Raw genomic sequence first — 15116 nt, forward strand, 5'->3', positions numbered from 1 at the left:
ATTTATATAATGTATTATGCTTCATTTTTGTTTTCCTACTTTCATCTACCACATTATTAAAACCATGAACTCAAGTAAATTTTTACTTACTAAATAAATAAAATACAATGTCTCAATTTATGAACAAATGCTTAGAATGAGACAAGTAATTGAAAGATAGAAAATAAATATTAGGGTAAAATAATACATATATTATATAAAATGAAGTCATTTTATAGTTTCGGTTCGGTTCGGTTTTTCCGTTCGGTTATTTACCTTCCCACCATACCGAACCGAATAATTCGGTATTTCAAAAATAAAAAACCGTACATGCGGTTTGCTATTCGGTACGGTTTAATACGGCTCGGTTTTTCGGTTTTTCGGTTCGGTTTTCGGTTTTCGGTTTTTCGGTTTTTTTGCTCACCCCTAATGACTTGGACACAAATTTCCACTTGAATCGAGCAATTCGTTTCGGCAAGACTCTTGAATGAAAATCCTCCAGTTGTATCAACAGACGTAAACTACTGAGAAACTGCAATTACGAAAAATATATAAGAGCAAAATCGTCGATTTTTAAAAATATTCAAGAACATATATAGCAAGTCGAACATATATAGCAAGTCATGTAAAAAAACCCGACGTAAAACTTACATTCACAATCACGATTTTTAAACATATTCAAGAACATATATAGCAAGTCGAACATATATAACAAGTCATGAAAAAAACTCGACATAAAACTTACATTCACAATCACGTATTACTGCATTGGATCCGTTTATTAGGCGCATACAAAACTTCGCCTTAACTTTTTGATAAGTAGCAAAGGTTTCAGCACTAACACACACCAAATTTATTTTCACTGCATTGTCATATGAACTGAAATCTCCCTTTGGGTATAGCTCTATCTTCCTAAATTCACAAAATATAATTTCAAACCATTAGGAGAATTTAAAAACAAGTCGGACATAAGAAAATTAATGGAAAGATAAGAAAGATACCAATTCAAACCACTTGTACGAAATTCTTCAGAAGTCCAAAAATCTTTTAATTTAAATAATTCTAGTTGCCTAGGTATTTTGACTGTTGGAGCAGAGTTACACGCTCAACCACTTGTTGTCTTTTGAAGATATAAACTTCAGCGCCAAGCATTAAATTGTCATCGAGAAGATATCCATTCGACTTCTTCTTCAAAATATTTTTAGGCATAAAATTTGGAAATCCCCATTCGGATTTTGTTTCGTTAAAACAACGACTTCGTTTTAATCGAAAACCAAGATATTTGTCCGATATTTGATTGTAGATGCAGATGGTGAAGATGGCATTGAATTCCCAATTCATAGGGAGATAACTAATTTCGGCCATGGCTAGATATACAGAAATACAATCTCCCTTTTCTTTACTATTGGGATAGATTATCAACCTCCTATCAAAAGAAAAACAAAACCCATAAATATCTAGCTGATTAAGCACAATAAACAAAATTCGACGAATAATTCATAGCAAACCATCATTTATAGTCTCGGGCTTCAAATTCCCTGGTCTCATACTTATCAATCCCGTAGTCGGAAAATAACGAGAAAGATTCAATCTTTGTCAGAAAGTGTGCTGGCGAATTTTCCACTGCAACAATAACTTCTAACAAACCACACAAAAAGAAAAAAAAAACATAAGATAAATAAATAATGATTATGAGTAAAGAAAAATAGAAGATTGTAAAATATACCATCATCGACATCGGCCGGAAGCACATGCGGCTTTATTATGGTCGGGACGGGTTTTGGCTCGGCCGTCGTTATTTTTTCGAGAACGAAATTTTCGCTGCCGCGGTGTACAATTATTTTTCTACCAATCGTTGCTTGTCAATGTGAAACAAAGAATGAAATTACTTCATATATGGAGACCCAGAAAACCATGAAATTCCTCATGGACCTAAATGATTCATATGCTACTGTTCGTAGTAACACTCTTCTACTCGAACCGCTGCCGACGGTCAACAAAGCGTACTCATTGGTCCTCCGCCATGAGCGACAAATTGAAGTTCCCACTGGAAAGAGCGCGATTCAGCAAGAAGCCGCAGCATTTGCTATGAGAACAAGCAAAGTAACAGGATACGAGGACGGTGGAATCCGATGTAGGAAGTGCAATAAGAAAAATCACAACACGAAGAATTGTCGTGCTCATATAAAATGCACTTTCAGTGGATTTAAGGAACACTCCGCTGATTTTGTCGCAAACGCAAGGCAGCCGGTGAGAGCGCAAGATCGGCCATTCTTTTCCAGGGGAAACCAAACCACTATGCATGATAAAAATGAGACAACACAAAAATTTCCGTTTTCCCAGGAAGAATGCAAGCAAATCCTTCAAATGTTGAGTAAAAATAAATCATCACTTGTCAACCAAGTGGGTAATTCTGCACATTATGAAGAACTCTCAGGTAAAGCTTTATCTTTTATGCAAAATGGGAAGAAAAATGTTTGGATTTTGGACAGCGGAGCCACAGACCATGTTGTTTGTAGCCCCGAATTCCTAACCTCTTCGAGACCTGTTGAGAATCACACTGTTGAATTACCAAATGGTTCATTTGCTAAAGTTACCCATATAGGACAAGTCATTTTTTCTCCCAATCTCACCCTTGATAATGTTTTGTGTGTACCATTGTTTACGTTAAATTTGATCTCAATTAGTAAACTTACCTACAACTCACTGTATGCCACCATTTTTCTGAACCAATCTTGTGTTATACATGACCTATGCTCGGGGAAGATGATTGGGACGAGAATTGAACGGGAGGGACTCTACTATCTCAAAACACCGAAAAAAGAAACATGCAATGCTGTTTCATCACCACCTCCCAGCCTTTGGCACCAATGTCTGGGACACCTGATGCAGCGAGAGTTGTAAGATGAATCCGGCTTGTCGAGATAACCAACCTTCTTTGAATCTACACAATCTTAATAGATAAAATTGCAGAAACAAAGGCATCCAAGTACTGAAAATACTTAGGAAAGTAAGAACAACCCTTGAGTTTTTATTTATTTATCTTTTCCACTCCAAATCTGCCTTCAAACTAATCTAATACAACTTATTATAAAAGGATAAAAGAAACCCATAAGACACAAATGAAGACTTCCACATGCATTCACTAAAAGACTTTGACCATTTATTTTTCATTTCATTTATTTAATTTTAGTAAAGGTAATTTTAATGTTTCTTGCTGTCAAAACCTCTTGGAATTCTTGTGGATTTTTCTCCAGACCTTCTTAGTAGTTAATAGCCATTATTTTACACTACATCATCCTCCCCCAGTTGAGAAAAATTCGCCCTCGAATTTGCAGCTTCATCTTCAGAGTTATCAGCATGATATGGAAGTAAATGTTTCACATTGAAAACATTAGACGTGACGATATGACATGGAAGCTTCAAGCGGTAAGCATTGGCATTGATCTTTGCGATTATCTCCAAGGGCCCAATTTTGCGACCCGATAATTTATTATACTCTCCCACGGGAAATCGATCCCTGGTAAGAACTGCCCAGACATAGTCCCCGACTTCAAACTCCAAAACGCAACGTTTGTTATCTGCTGCTTGTTTGTACTTGACAGTAGCTTGTAGTAGATTTTGTTGAGTAGCCCGGTGGATATCCTCCCAGCCTTGCTATTCAAGCGTTTCACACTTGGTAGTGGTGCCAAGTTTAGCGGGGCTCGTGGTTCATAGCCATAGTTGATATAGAAAGGACTGAATCCCGTACTACGACTTTGAGAGTGATTATACGCAAACTCGGCTTGGTACAATTTTTGATCCCATGACTTCAAATGATCCCCGACCAAGCTCCGCAATAAATTTCCCACTGAACGATTAACAACTTCTGCTTGCCCATCGGTTTGGGGATGATAAGCACTACTGAAATCGAGTGTTGTACCGGAAAGTTGCCACAGACTTCGCAAAAAGTGACTCAAAAAACGCGTATCTCGATCAGAGATAATGGTTAAAGGTAACCCGTGCAAGCGATACACCTCCCTGAAATACAAATAAGCCACGTTACTTGCATCTGATGTTTTTTTGTAGGCAATAAAATGAGACATCTTTGGAAAGCGATCCACGACAACAAAAATCGAATCCATTCCTCGTTGAGTTCTTGGCAGTCCCAATATAAAATCCATGCTAATACTTGTCCATGGTTGAGTAGGTACCGGCAGTGGCATGTATAACCCGACATTTGTAGTTGTGCCTTTTGACACTTGACAAATTCGGCAACCTTGCACAAACTTTGTAACTTCTCTTCGAATAGATAGCCAAAAATAAGAATTTGTAACCAACTGTAATGTCTTATCCCTTCCCATATGCCCCTCATTATGTAATTCCTGAATAATTTTTGCTCGAAGACTGCACTCCAGCACGCATAATTGAGTTCCTTTAAAAAGAAAGCCGTCGTGCAAAAGAAATTCAGATTTCTCGCCATTTTGAACAGCAAACATTATCTTTGAAAAGTAAGGATCAGTGAGTAGTAACTCTCGAAAAGTCTCGAATCCAAGAACCTGAGTATGCATCATTGTAAGGAGATTGGAACGACGACTTAGTGCATCGGCGACTTTATTCGTAACACCAGATTTATGTTTAAGAACAAATGTGAACCGTTGCAAATATGCTGCCCACTTCACATGTCTGTCCGAAAGCTTTTCTTGGGTGTGAAGATGCTTCAATTCTTCATGATCAGAGTACAGTATAAATTCCTTGTAAGAAAAGTAAGACTTCCAGTGCTTTAGAGCTTGAACCATGGCGTAAAATTCCAAGTCATAAGTGCTGTAGTTGAGTTTTGGCCCGCTCAATTTCTCACTAAAAAAAGCGATTGGCCTCCCATTCTGACTAAGAACTGCCCCTATACCGATTCTTGAATCGTCACAATGCAGCTCAAAAAGCAAAGAGAAATCGGGTAAATCGAGCACATGAGCTGAAGTTAGCTTTTGCTTGATGATTTGGAAAGCCTCGGTTGTAGTCTCACTCCAATTAAATTTTCCAACCTTCATACAGTCAGTAATAGGAGCCATGATAGTACTAAAGTTGGAAATAAATCTCCGATAAAATGACACTAAACCATGAAAACTCCGCACTTCATGAACATTCGTAGGAATAGGCCATTGTTTAATGACTTGTACTTTCGATTCAATAACATTTATCCCATCTTTTGAAACTTCATAACCAAGGAATAAAACTCGATCAGTCATGAAAGCGCATTTTTTAAGAGCATCATAAAATTTGTTCTCACGTAATAATGAAAGAACTTCTTTCAAGTGATTCAAATGTAAGTCAAGGTCAGCACTATATATCAAGATATCATCGAAATAAACCACCACGAATTTACCGATGAAAGGACGAAAGAGTTGTGCGCATAAAGGTACTCGGAGCATTTGACAGCCCAAATGGCATGACCGTCCATTCATAAAGGCCCTCTCGAGTCTTAAAAGCGGTCTTCCACTCATCTCCTTTGCGAATCCGAATTTGATGATATCCAGATTTTAGATCAAGTTTGCTGAAGATTGCAGCTCCACTTAGCTGATCCAATAAGTCATCTAACCGCGGAATAGGAAAGTTGTAGCGTACCGTAATTCGGTTTATTGCTCTATTGTCTATGCACATGCGCCAAGTTCCATCCTTTTTTTGGTATGAGCAAGGCAGGGACACCACACGGACTGAGACTCTCTCTCACGTATCATTTCTTTAGCAACTCTTCTACTTGGCGCCGCAACTCCTCATGCTCCTTCGGACTCATACGATAATGTGGGTGATTCGGTAATTTAGATCCCGGAACAAGATCGATTTGGTGTTGAATCTTTCTCAAAGGAGGCAAATCTAGAGGTAAATCAACCGGAAACACATCCGAAAACTCTTCAATTATCGCCTTAGCCTCATTTGGAACCTCTACCTCTATGGAACTTTCAACTCCAAGTACTACATAAACAACACCAAATTTATTCATTTCTTTCTCGAATCAATTAATCGCCAACAAACTTGATCCCGTATCATCCCGAGGTTGACGGCTGCAATCTTTACTAGGGAGGAGGCGAATTTTTATCTTATCGAACAAAAAACTATATGTATTATTTCTTCCATCATGACAAGAACTTCTATCGAACTGCCACGGTCGACCTAAAAGAAGATGACATGCATCCATCTTGACAACATCACACCAGGCTTGATCCTTATATTTTAAACCAACGGAAAAAGATACCAAGCATTTTTTTGTCACAGTCAGTTCACATCCCTTTTCGAGCCAAGATAATTTATACGGACGAGGGTGTTTTACAGTTGCCAAATTTAATTTTCTCACTGCTTCTTCAGAAACAACATTTTCACAACTTCCAGAGTCAATCACGAATTTACATACCTTTCCACCGATTGTGCAAGTGGATTGAAAAATATTGCGTCGAAGCCAATTCTCGTTATTGAATTCATGAGGATGAAAACATACGCTCCTAACAACCAAAAGAGGACCTGTATCACCGCTTACAATTTCTTCATCAGTATCATAAGAAGGTTCTTGTTCCACTTCTTCTAAAATTTCCTTGTCACCTTCAACAAGGAGATTTTTCCCAGATCTATCTCCTTTCCGACATTCGGATGCCTTAGGACCAGGTTCGCCACATTTAAAGCAACGGGGTCCACTGGAACTAGTTCGCACGAAATTATTTGGGGCTGTAGGAGGATGTTTTGCTGTTGTACTATCTGATAAAGTGGGCTTGGAAGAATTTTCAACACCACGAGGGGCTCCTCCGCTACTTGTCCAACCAAGATTCCCGGGTCGCCGATTAAATTGTTTTTCCAAGGAACACGCTCTTTGATGTGCTTCTGCTACAGAAAAGAGATCAAATAAATTGAGAATTTCCTGAATTTGAGGGCGCAACCCACCAAGATATCGTGCCACCGTTTGCTCGTCTGACTCACAAAGATCATTAAACAAAGCCAACTTATAGAATTCTGTAGTATAATCATCTACCGACTTGTTCCCTTGTCTCAAATTCTGGAATTGTTGGAATAACATACTTGCGTAATTGTGCGGTAAGAACGCTGCACGCATATACTTTTTTAATTTATCCCAAGATGTAATCCTCTCTTTTCCTTGCCTAGTACGATTAGCTTTGTTATGTTGCCACCACGATGCAGCCCTTCCACGAAATTTTGTAGCGACTAAGCCAACCTTCTTATTTTCTGGAACTTCCTTGAAATCAAGGATCTTCTCAGTAGAAGCAAACCACTCCAATAATTTCTCGGCTTGAAGGTTGCCATAAAATTCTGGAATATCCACTCTTATACCAGATTCCCATCTATGTGCACTAGAATTTTCTCAATCTCCTCTAAAATAACCTCGTCGTTGGCGATTTGTCTCACCAAATGGATTTCTAAAGTACTCTCATTGTACGTCAAAAAAATCGTCGTCGACCGATAGTTGGGGTGATGGATTATGTTGGTGTTGATTTCGTAGTTCTGCGTTTTCACGTATCAATGCTTCCACTTGCTGAGTTAATCGAGCTATTTCATCACGTTCGTAAACATCGTTGAGATTGGCTTCTCGACCACGACGACGTCCTCTAGTACGGGCCATTCTACAGGAAGCGAACGCATGCTCTGATACCAACTGATGCAGCGAGCGTTGTAAGATGAATCCGGCTTGCCGAGATAACCAACCTTCTTTGAATCTACACAATCTTAATAGATAAAATTGCAGAAACAAAGGCATCCAAGTACTGAAAATACTTAGGAAAGTAAGAACAACCCTTGAGTTTTTATTTATTTATCTTTTCCACTCCAAATCTGCCTTCAAACTAATCTAATACAACTTATTATAAAAGGATTAAAGAAACTCATAAGACACAAATGAGGACTTCCACATGCATTCACGTGAAAGACTTTGACTAGGGGTAAGCAAAAAAACCGAAAAACCGAACCGAAAAACCGAAAAACCGAGCCGTTTTAAACCGTACCGAATAGCAAACCGCATGTACGGTTTTTTATTATTGAAATACCGAATTATTCGGTTCGGTATGGTGGAAAGGTAAATAACCGAACCGAAAAACCGAACCGAACCGAAACTATAAAATGACTTCATCTTATATAATATATATGTATTATTTTACCCTAATATTTATTTTCTATCTTTCAATTACTTGTCTCATTCTAAGCATTTGTTCATAAATTGAGACATTGTATTTTATTCCAATGCATCTATGGCTTCTTTCGTATCCTTATTTTCTTTGTCTTGTTTCCTATTTTTAAACCATTCGGAAACAGCTTTGAAGATTGATACCACGTCTTTGGGTGAGATCACCTTTGTTTCCATTATCAGCTATCAAAAAGAGAAAGGAAAAAATAATATATTACTGGATCAGTGGAAGAACACGACCAGTGGAAGAACACACATATGCACACACAATATTCGCATACACAGTATTATTTGTGCAATATCGTACATAAAAAAATATTGGAGAATATAAAAATTCATTAAATTTAATTTAAATCTTTTGGTTCTGATTACAAAATATTTATAAATAAAAAAAATCATTGAATTTGAACAAATTACCAAAAATGTCAATAAGTCAACAGATAAATGACTTGTCAGGGAAAAAAACATTATATACATACACCTTACAAAATATCCTCTAATCCAAAAATGGAATAAAACCATAATCAAGAATCTGCAACCACTTCAAATATTGTTGGGTATCCGCCCAGAGAAGACAAACCACACAAAATCAAAATACTCATATTTTATTAGAAACAATTAGAATATAATATAATATAATAAATTAACAAAATCAATTAATAATTATAGCATATGACATATGACAGCAATTACCGAAAACAAAAAAAAAAAACAATCAGCAACAGGCGTAAGCAGAATGAGAAGTCACGTATCCACAATATTTTATTCTAAATATTAATGCCCAATTAACATAGAATATAATATAATTTATTTAATGCTGAAAAATGAATAGGCTAAGGGTAAGGAACAGAACCGAGCAATTCACACAGAATTGCGAAGGATAAATCTCCAACGGTTGCTCCGGCGGTCGTCGATTTTCCGGCTCAGCCCTCAATCTCCGAGTCCTCGTCCAAGATCCAAGTGGGGCCTCCAACACTCACGGCAGCCACACACACGCACACACACAGTGTACTCCAATGGAACCCAAATTCAAACCCTAATCTCACCGGTTTATCCCTAAAGAAGTAAGCTCGAATTCATTGAAAGAATCGAGCTTTGCTTCTCAAAAAAAGGTTCTCTCTTTCCCTCTATTTTTCCCTCTCAAATACACAAAGTATTTTCGTCTCTTTTTTTCGTCTCGTCACTCACACAGAAAAAGAAAAGGGTGCACTTATACGCCCAAATCATCCACCAAATTCACGAAGAATTAGGTAACAAATCACCAAGATTTGTTGAGAGAAAAAAAGGGGCAGATTTGAATAATCAATCTGCTGTAAAACAAAACACCGAGATAAAAAAAAAAGGTAAAGAGAGAATAAAAGGGAAAACCTAGTGAGATTGGGCTGACTTTAATTTTGGGCTCAAATTTTGTGGGCTGCTCTTAAGTGGGTTGCAAAGTGGGATTTTAATGGGCCATTCACAAAGAATTCATTTGGGCCACATACTCTACAAATCTCCACCTGGCCCAAATGGATCATCGGGACCCTTTTAGGAGAAACGAAGTCATCATTGCCGTATGACACTACCTGCACTCAAAACACAAAGTTAGTACAAGTTTAAAAAACAAAACACAAAGTAATGTAAAAAACAAGCAAAACACCAAGTAATGCAAACACAAGCAAAACACCAAGTAATGCAAACAAAACAAGCAAAACACAAAGTAATGCAAATATTCTAACATATTAGAATACATCACCACCATCAAATATCATATTGGCTTGACCACTATGTTGGTTTTTCTTAGGCTTGGGACACTCATTAATAAAATGATTATGGTCACCACAATTAAAACACCTCCTATTATTAGGATTAGCCTTCGACTTACTCCAATCTCCACCCTTTTTCTTATTTTGATCAATTTGACTAGAAGAAGCCTTGTTGTTTTGAAAGCGATTCGGCTGACTTCCTTTAGTAAAATTAACCTCACTAAATGATTTATCCCTATTAATTCCCAATTCAAGCTCTTTGCTTTTTAAAGCATTGATCACAGTATCTAAAGTAATCTTATCTCTACCATACTTAATAGCAGACTTAACATCATTATAAATATCAGGAATAGCATTCAAGAGCACAATAGGGGTATAATCATCAATGTTCTTATCACCAGTTAATTTAATATCTTGAACTAACTTGGTAAAAACATCCATATTAGCATCAATATTTTTGCGAGAATCCAATTTAAATCCAAAAAACTTTTCAAGCAAAAATATTTTATTGGGCAAAGAATTTTCAACATAAAGCTCTTCCAATTTATTCCATAAACTTCTAGCAGAATCATGCTTTCCTACTTTTCTAATCACAGAGTCACTTAGATTCAAGATAATAGCAGAATAAGCAAGCTCGTCAAGTTCTTCACGTTTAGCAACAGTTATAAAAACCTCCTCACTTAAAGAAATCGCTTTAAAACATTTTTGATGAATTAAAATACCTTTCATTTTCTGTTGCCAAATAGAAAAATCACCCTTTCCATCGAAAGGAGCTAAAGATAACATAGACATAGATCCCATATTCAAGTATCACAAAGATAGCAAAATCACCAAGATTAAATATCAGCAGGATCAACACACAAGAGAATCACAAAGATTCAATAAACTTTAGCAAAATCGAATCACAAAGATTCACAATTTTTTCAAAAAATCACACAATTATAGAATCACAAAGATTCACAATTTCAGAGCAAAAACGGATCACAAAGATTCCAATTTTTCAAATATCACAAAGATAAAGAATCACACAGATTCACACAAAATATTAGCGGAAGCAATAAACAAAGAATCACCAAGATTCACCAATAACAGGTATAATTATCACAAAGAATCAATCAGCTCACCAAGAGTAGAAATTTATACCTGAGCGAAACCCCTGGACCAGGGTTTCGTACGCCGCTCCGGACGGACCCTTAACAACGCTCTGATACCACTGTTGGGTATCCGCCCGGAGAAGACAAACCACACAAAATCAAAATACTCATATTTTATTAGAAACAATTAGAATATAATATAATATAATAAATTAACAAAATCAATTAATAATTATAGCATATGACATATGACAGCAATTACCGAAAACAAAAAAAAAAACAATCAGCAACAGACGTAAGCAGAATGAGAAGTCACGTATCCACAATATTTTATTCTAAATATTAATGCCCAATTAACATAGAATATAATATAATTTATTTAATGCTGAAAAATGAATAGGCTAAGGGTAAGGAACAGAACCGAGCAATTCACACAGAATTGCGAAGGATAAATCTCCAACGGTTGCTCCGGCGGTCGTCGATTTTCCGGCTCAGCCCTCAATCTCCGAGTCCTCGTCCAAGATCCAAGTGGGGCCTCCAACACTCACGGGAGCCACACACACGCACACACACAGTGTACTCCAATGGAACCCAAATTCAAACCCTAATCTCACCGGTTTATCCCTAAAGAAGTAAGCTCGAATTCATTGAAAGAATCGAGCTTTGCTTCTCAAAAAAAGTTTCTCTCTTTCCCTCTATTTTTCCCTCTCAAATACACAAAGTATTTTCGTCTCTTTTTTTCGTCTCGTCACTCACACAGAAAAAGAAAAGGGTGCACTTATACGCCCAAATCATCCACCAAATTCACGAAGAATTAGGTAACAAATCGCCAAGATTTGTTGAGAGAAAAAAATGGGCAGATTTGAATAATCAATCTGCTGTAAAACAAAACACCGAGATTAAAAAAAAAAAAAAAAAAAAAAAAGGTAAAGAGAGAATAAAAGGGAAAACCTAGTGAGATTGGGCTGACTTTAATTTTGGGCTCAAATTTTGTGGGCTGCTCTTAAGTGGGTTGCAAAGTGGGATTTTAATGGGTCATTCACAAAGAATTCATTTGGGCCACATACTCTACAAATATCTTACCCCTCTCAAACTGCAATCCATCTTCTGCAGAAAAAACATGTATTCGATCCTCGATTTCAATCCAGCTCCGCCCCGGAACCTTCCAGACACCTTTCTCTCTCATCGAACTTCTCAAAGCCGCCACGTCACTCCACTCGCCAGCAGAAGCGTATATCCCACAAAGCAGCACATGAGCGGTCGAATTAAACGGATCGATTCTCAGAATATTCTCCGCCGCCAGTTTTCCAACTTCAAGATTCCCTCGATTTCTGCATGCAGCCAATAGAGTCTTCCACATCACAATAAAAGCTTTTGCTTCTTCGATTCTGCCCGCCCGAGCGAGCAAATCAACCACACACGAAAATTGCTCTCTTGTGGGGCCCACACAGTTTTCTTGTTCCATTGACTCAAACAGCTCCATCCCTTCTTCCACAAGTCCAACATGGCTGCAAGATGTCATAACTCCGACAAACGTCACCTGGTTCGGTTTTATACCATGATCTTTCATTGTCTTAAAGAGACTCAACGCTTCTTCTCCATAACCAAACTGTGCATATCCCATAATTAAACTACTCCACGAGATAACATCGGTATTTTTCGTGCAATCGAAGAGCATTCTTGCTCTTTCGATTGATCCACACTTTACGTACATATCATTTAATCCATTTGTGACCATTGTGTCATTGTCGAGCCCCTTTTTCATCGCACATCAATAAACTTGATCGCCCATTCCTAAAGAGGAAACTTTTCCACAAGCCCGTAGTATATTACTTAAAGTAATATAATCCGGTCTCCCGTGTAATAGCAGCATCGTTTTAAATAACGAGAAGACTTCTGTAACCTGGTTTTTGTGCATGCATGTAGTGATAATAGCATTCCAAAGAGATTAAACCTGGGTTGCTTCGAATATCGTCGAACATTTTATATGCATCTATATAGCCTGAGCAATTAATTAGCATACATTGTAAGTAAAGATTAGACACTGGAATGTCTAGATTTAGTCCGATCTTTATATATAATATACGAGTGGACCTGTGAGTATCCAGCAATTAACGAAGTCCACGTCACCACATTTCTTTCAGGCATATATTGTCGAACACTTTCCTAGCATCGTTTGTCGACCCACATTTTCCGTACATATCGACAATATGGTTCTGGAGAATCGTATCTGGCAGCAAGTTGAATTTCAGAATATGGTTGTACTTGTGAAATTTTTTCTTCCATATTCTCTTGATCTAAAAAACGAGCATGCTGAGATCAAATGAGTAAAGTTGCTCGCATCTACCATACAATCACCATTCTTTTCTATAACATCGTATAGCCGAAGGGCGTCTTTGAAAAATGTTTTTGCTTGCAGAGGGATTTTAAGTCAACGTTATTTGATTGTTTATTCTCGAAAATACGATTTGACATGGCTACCGGAATATTTCATTAGCATCTCGTAATTTCGATTCGAGCAATCACACCTCTATGGCACTCTTTGCAAGCTATGTGAAGCTCGTCTTGTATAATATCTGTTCAGTTCTTCGTCCCATCGTCCTTCGATCTCCACATAGTTGATAGTTGCACTCGATACTTAGATCTATTTGATGAAAATATTTAAACAACTAGTATGAATGAATATCATTTTTTTTTAATATCTTTTTTCTCTCAACCCATTAAAACCGGAACTAATCACCCGACCGAGGTTTCAAACACTTACGTCACAACAGAGAACTGAAACTAACATAAGATTTTCACAGAAAAAGCATCAGCAAGATATTTTCTAGCTGTTCAAAGCCATTTATGAGAAGTGATTCTCTCCTGGGCAATTCGTCGAACACGTAGCGTGCAAAAAATAAAGCTCGACTTTTCTTTTGTATGGATTCTCGACAGACGACCAATAAAAGTTAAAAAAAAAAAAAAAAAAACAGTAAATTTATTGACAGATCAAGAAAATTTGAAGATCTAAACAAAGAAGATGATCGGCGCGTGAGTAAAGTTGGGTTAAAATCTCAACACGGCCATTTTGTTTATTTGGAGTTCATGGAGTAACTGTGCTGCGCGGGAGTTCTGAGTGATATGTAGTAACTGTGCTGCACATGGGTATATATATATACCCCTGTGGCTACTTTGCTCATTTTACAATTATTAATTGGGGTCATTAACAACGAAAGAGAGTGAGAGAGGCATGGGGAGTCGACGACAACGGCGGTGGTGGCGGTAGTGAAGGAAAGAGAGTGAGAGAGGCGGCGACGGTGGTGGTGGACAAAAAAAAAAAACTGAGAAATCGAGAAAGATAATGAAAAAGAGAGAAAGAGCCTTACGTGGAAACGAACGGCAACGAGCGGTGACGGTAATGGTGGTGTACAAATCTATCTGGAGATGATGGTGGTGTAAAGAGAGAGAAATCGAGAGAGGCAACGAACACGAGAAAATAATAAATCACTGATCGAGTTAATCAACAATAGTCATATTCGAACCAGAGTAGTTACGTTGATGCTGCTGTTTCAGATGTGGAGAGAAAAAAATTGAAATAACGAAAGGGATGGAGGGGGAGGCGACGACAACGACGGTGAATGAAAAAAAAAAGTGGGGACGTGGCTACGGTAGCAGTGGTGAACAAATCTGAAAAAAAAAATAAAAAAAAATTGAGAAATCGAGAGAGAACGAAAAAGGGAAATCTCCATGTTAGTATCCGACCAAGGGCGGTGATGAGGTGGGGGAGTCACCGCCGCCACCACTTGTACGGAGGAGGGCCTCCTGCATTAGGTTTCGGTCGATCGGCGGTTGAAAGGTATTGTTGGCTCCGGCGGTGATGAGTGCACGAACAACGGTGGCTATGGTAAACGGACTACGGCGGTGGTGTGAAAAGGATGAAGGAGGTGCGCCGACGAGTATACAGATTTGCAGAAAGAAGAAAAAAAAAAAAAAAAAAAAAAAGACGACGGCGACGACGACGTAAAATTGGGAACGAGAGGGGGGGAGTGAAAGAGAGAGAAATAAAATTGTATCACGTTAAAAACCTAACCACATAAGGGCACTTTAATCTTATCATGCCTAGTCAGGAGGTCTCACTAATTAAGAATGAAACTTGGG

At 37.8% G+C, this 15116-nt stretch overlaps 2 protein-coding genes across 2 annotated transcripts; both read right to left on the reverse strand.

The window, feature by feature from the left end:
- Nucleotides 1–5689: 5689 nt before the first annotated feature.
- On the reverse strand, nt 5690–7579 carry LOC148767766 (uncharacterized). The gene is made up of 3 exons (XM_088824782.1): nt 7474–7579; nt 5989–7269; nt 5690–5928 (listed from the first exon to the last, which is right to left on the reverse strand). Exons 1-3 carry the CDS (start codon nt 7577–7579, stop codon nt 5690–5692), a joined length of 1626 nt encoding a protein of 541 aa, XP_088680908.1.
- A 1756-nt stretch (nt 7580–9335) lies between these two features.
- Nucleotides 9336–13853, reverse strand: LOC105955223 (pentatricopeptide repeat-containing protein At3g53360, mitochondrial). Its single transcript, XM_012978929.2, has one exon. The coding sequence runs from the start codon at nt 12739–12741 to the stop codon at nt 12016–12018; it is 726 nt and encodes a 241-aa protein (XP_012834383.2). The 5' UTR covers nt 12742–13853; the 3' UTR covers nt 9336–12015.
- Between the last annotated feature and the right edge of the window lie 1263 nt (nt 13854–15116).

This window comes from Erythranthe guttata, chromosome 10 (genome assembly GCF_056151865.1).
Source record: "Erythranthe guttata isolate IM_541 chromosome 10, IM_541, whole genome shotgun sequence".
NCBI classification, from domain to species: Eukaryota; Viridiplantae; Streptophyta; class Magnoliopsida; order Lamiales; family Phrymaceae; genus Erythranthe; species Erythranthe guttata.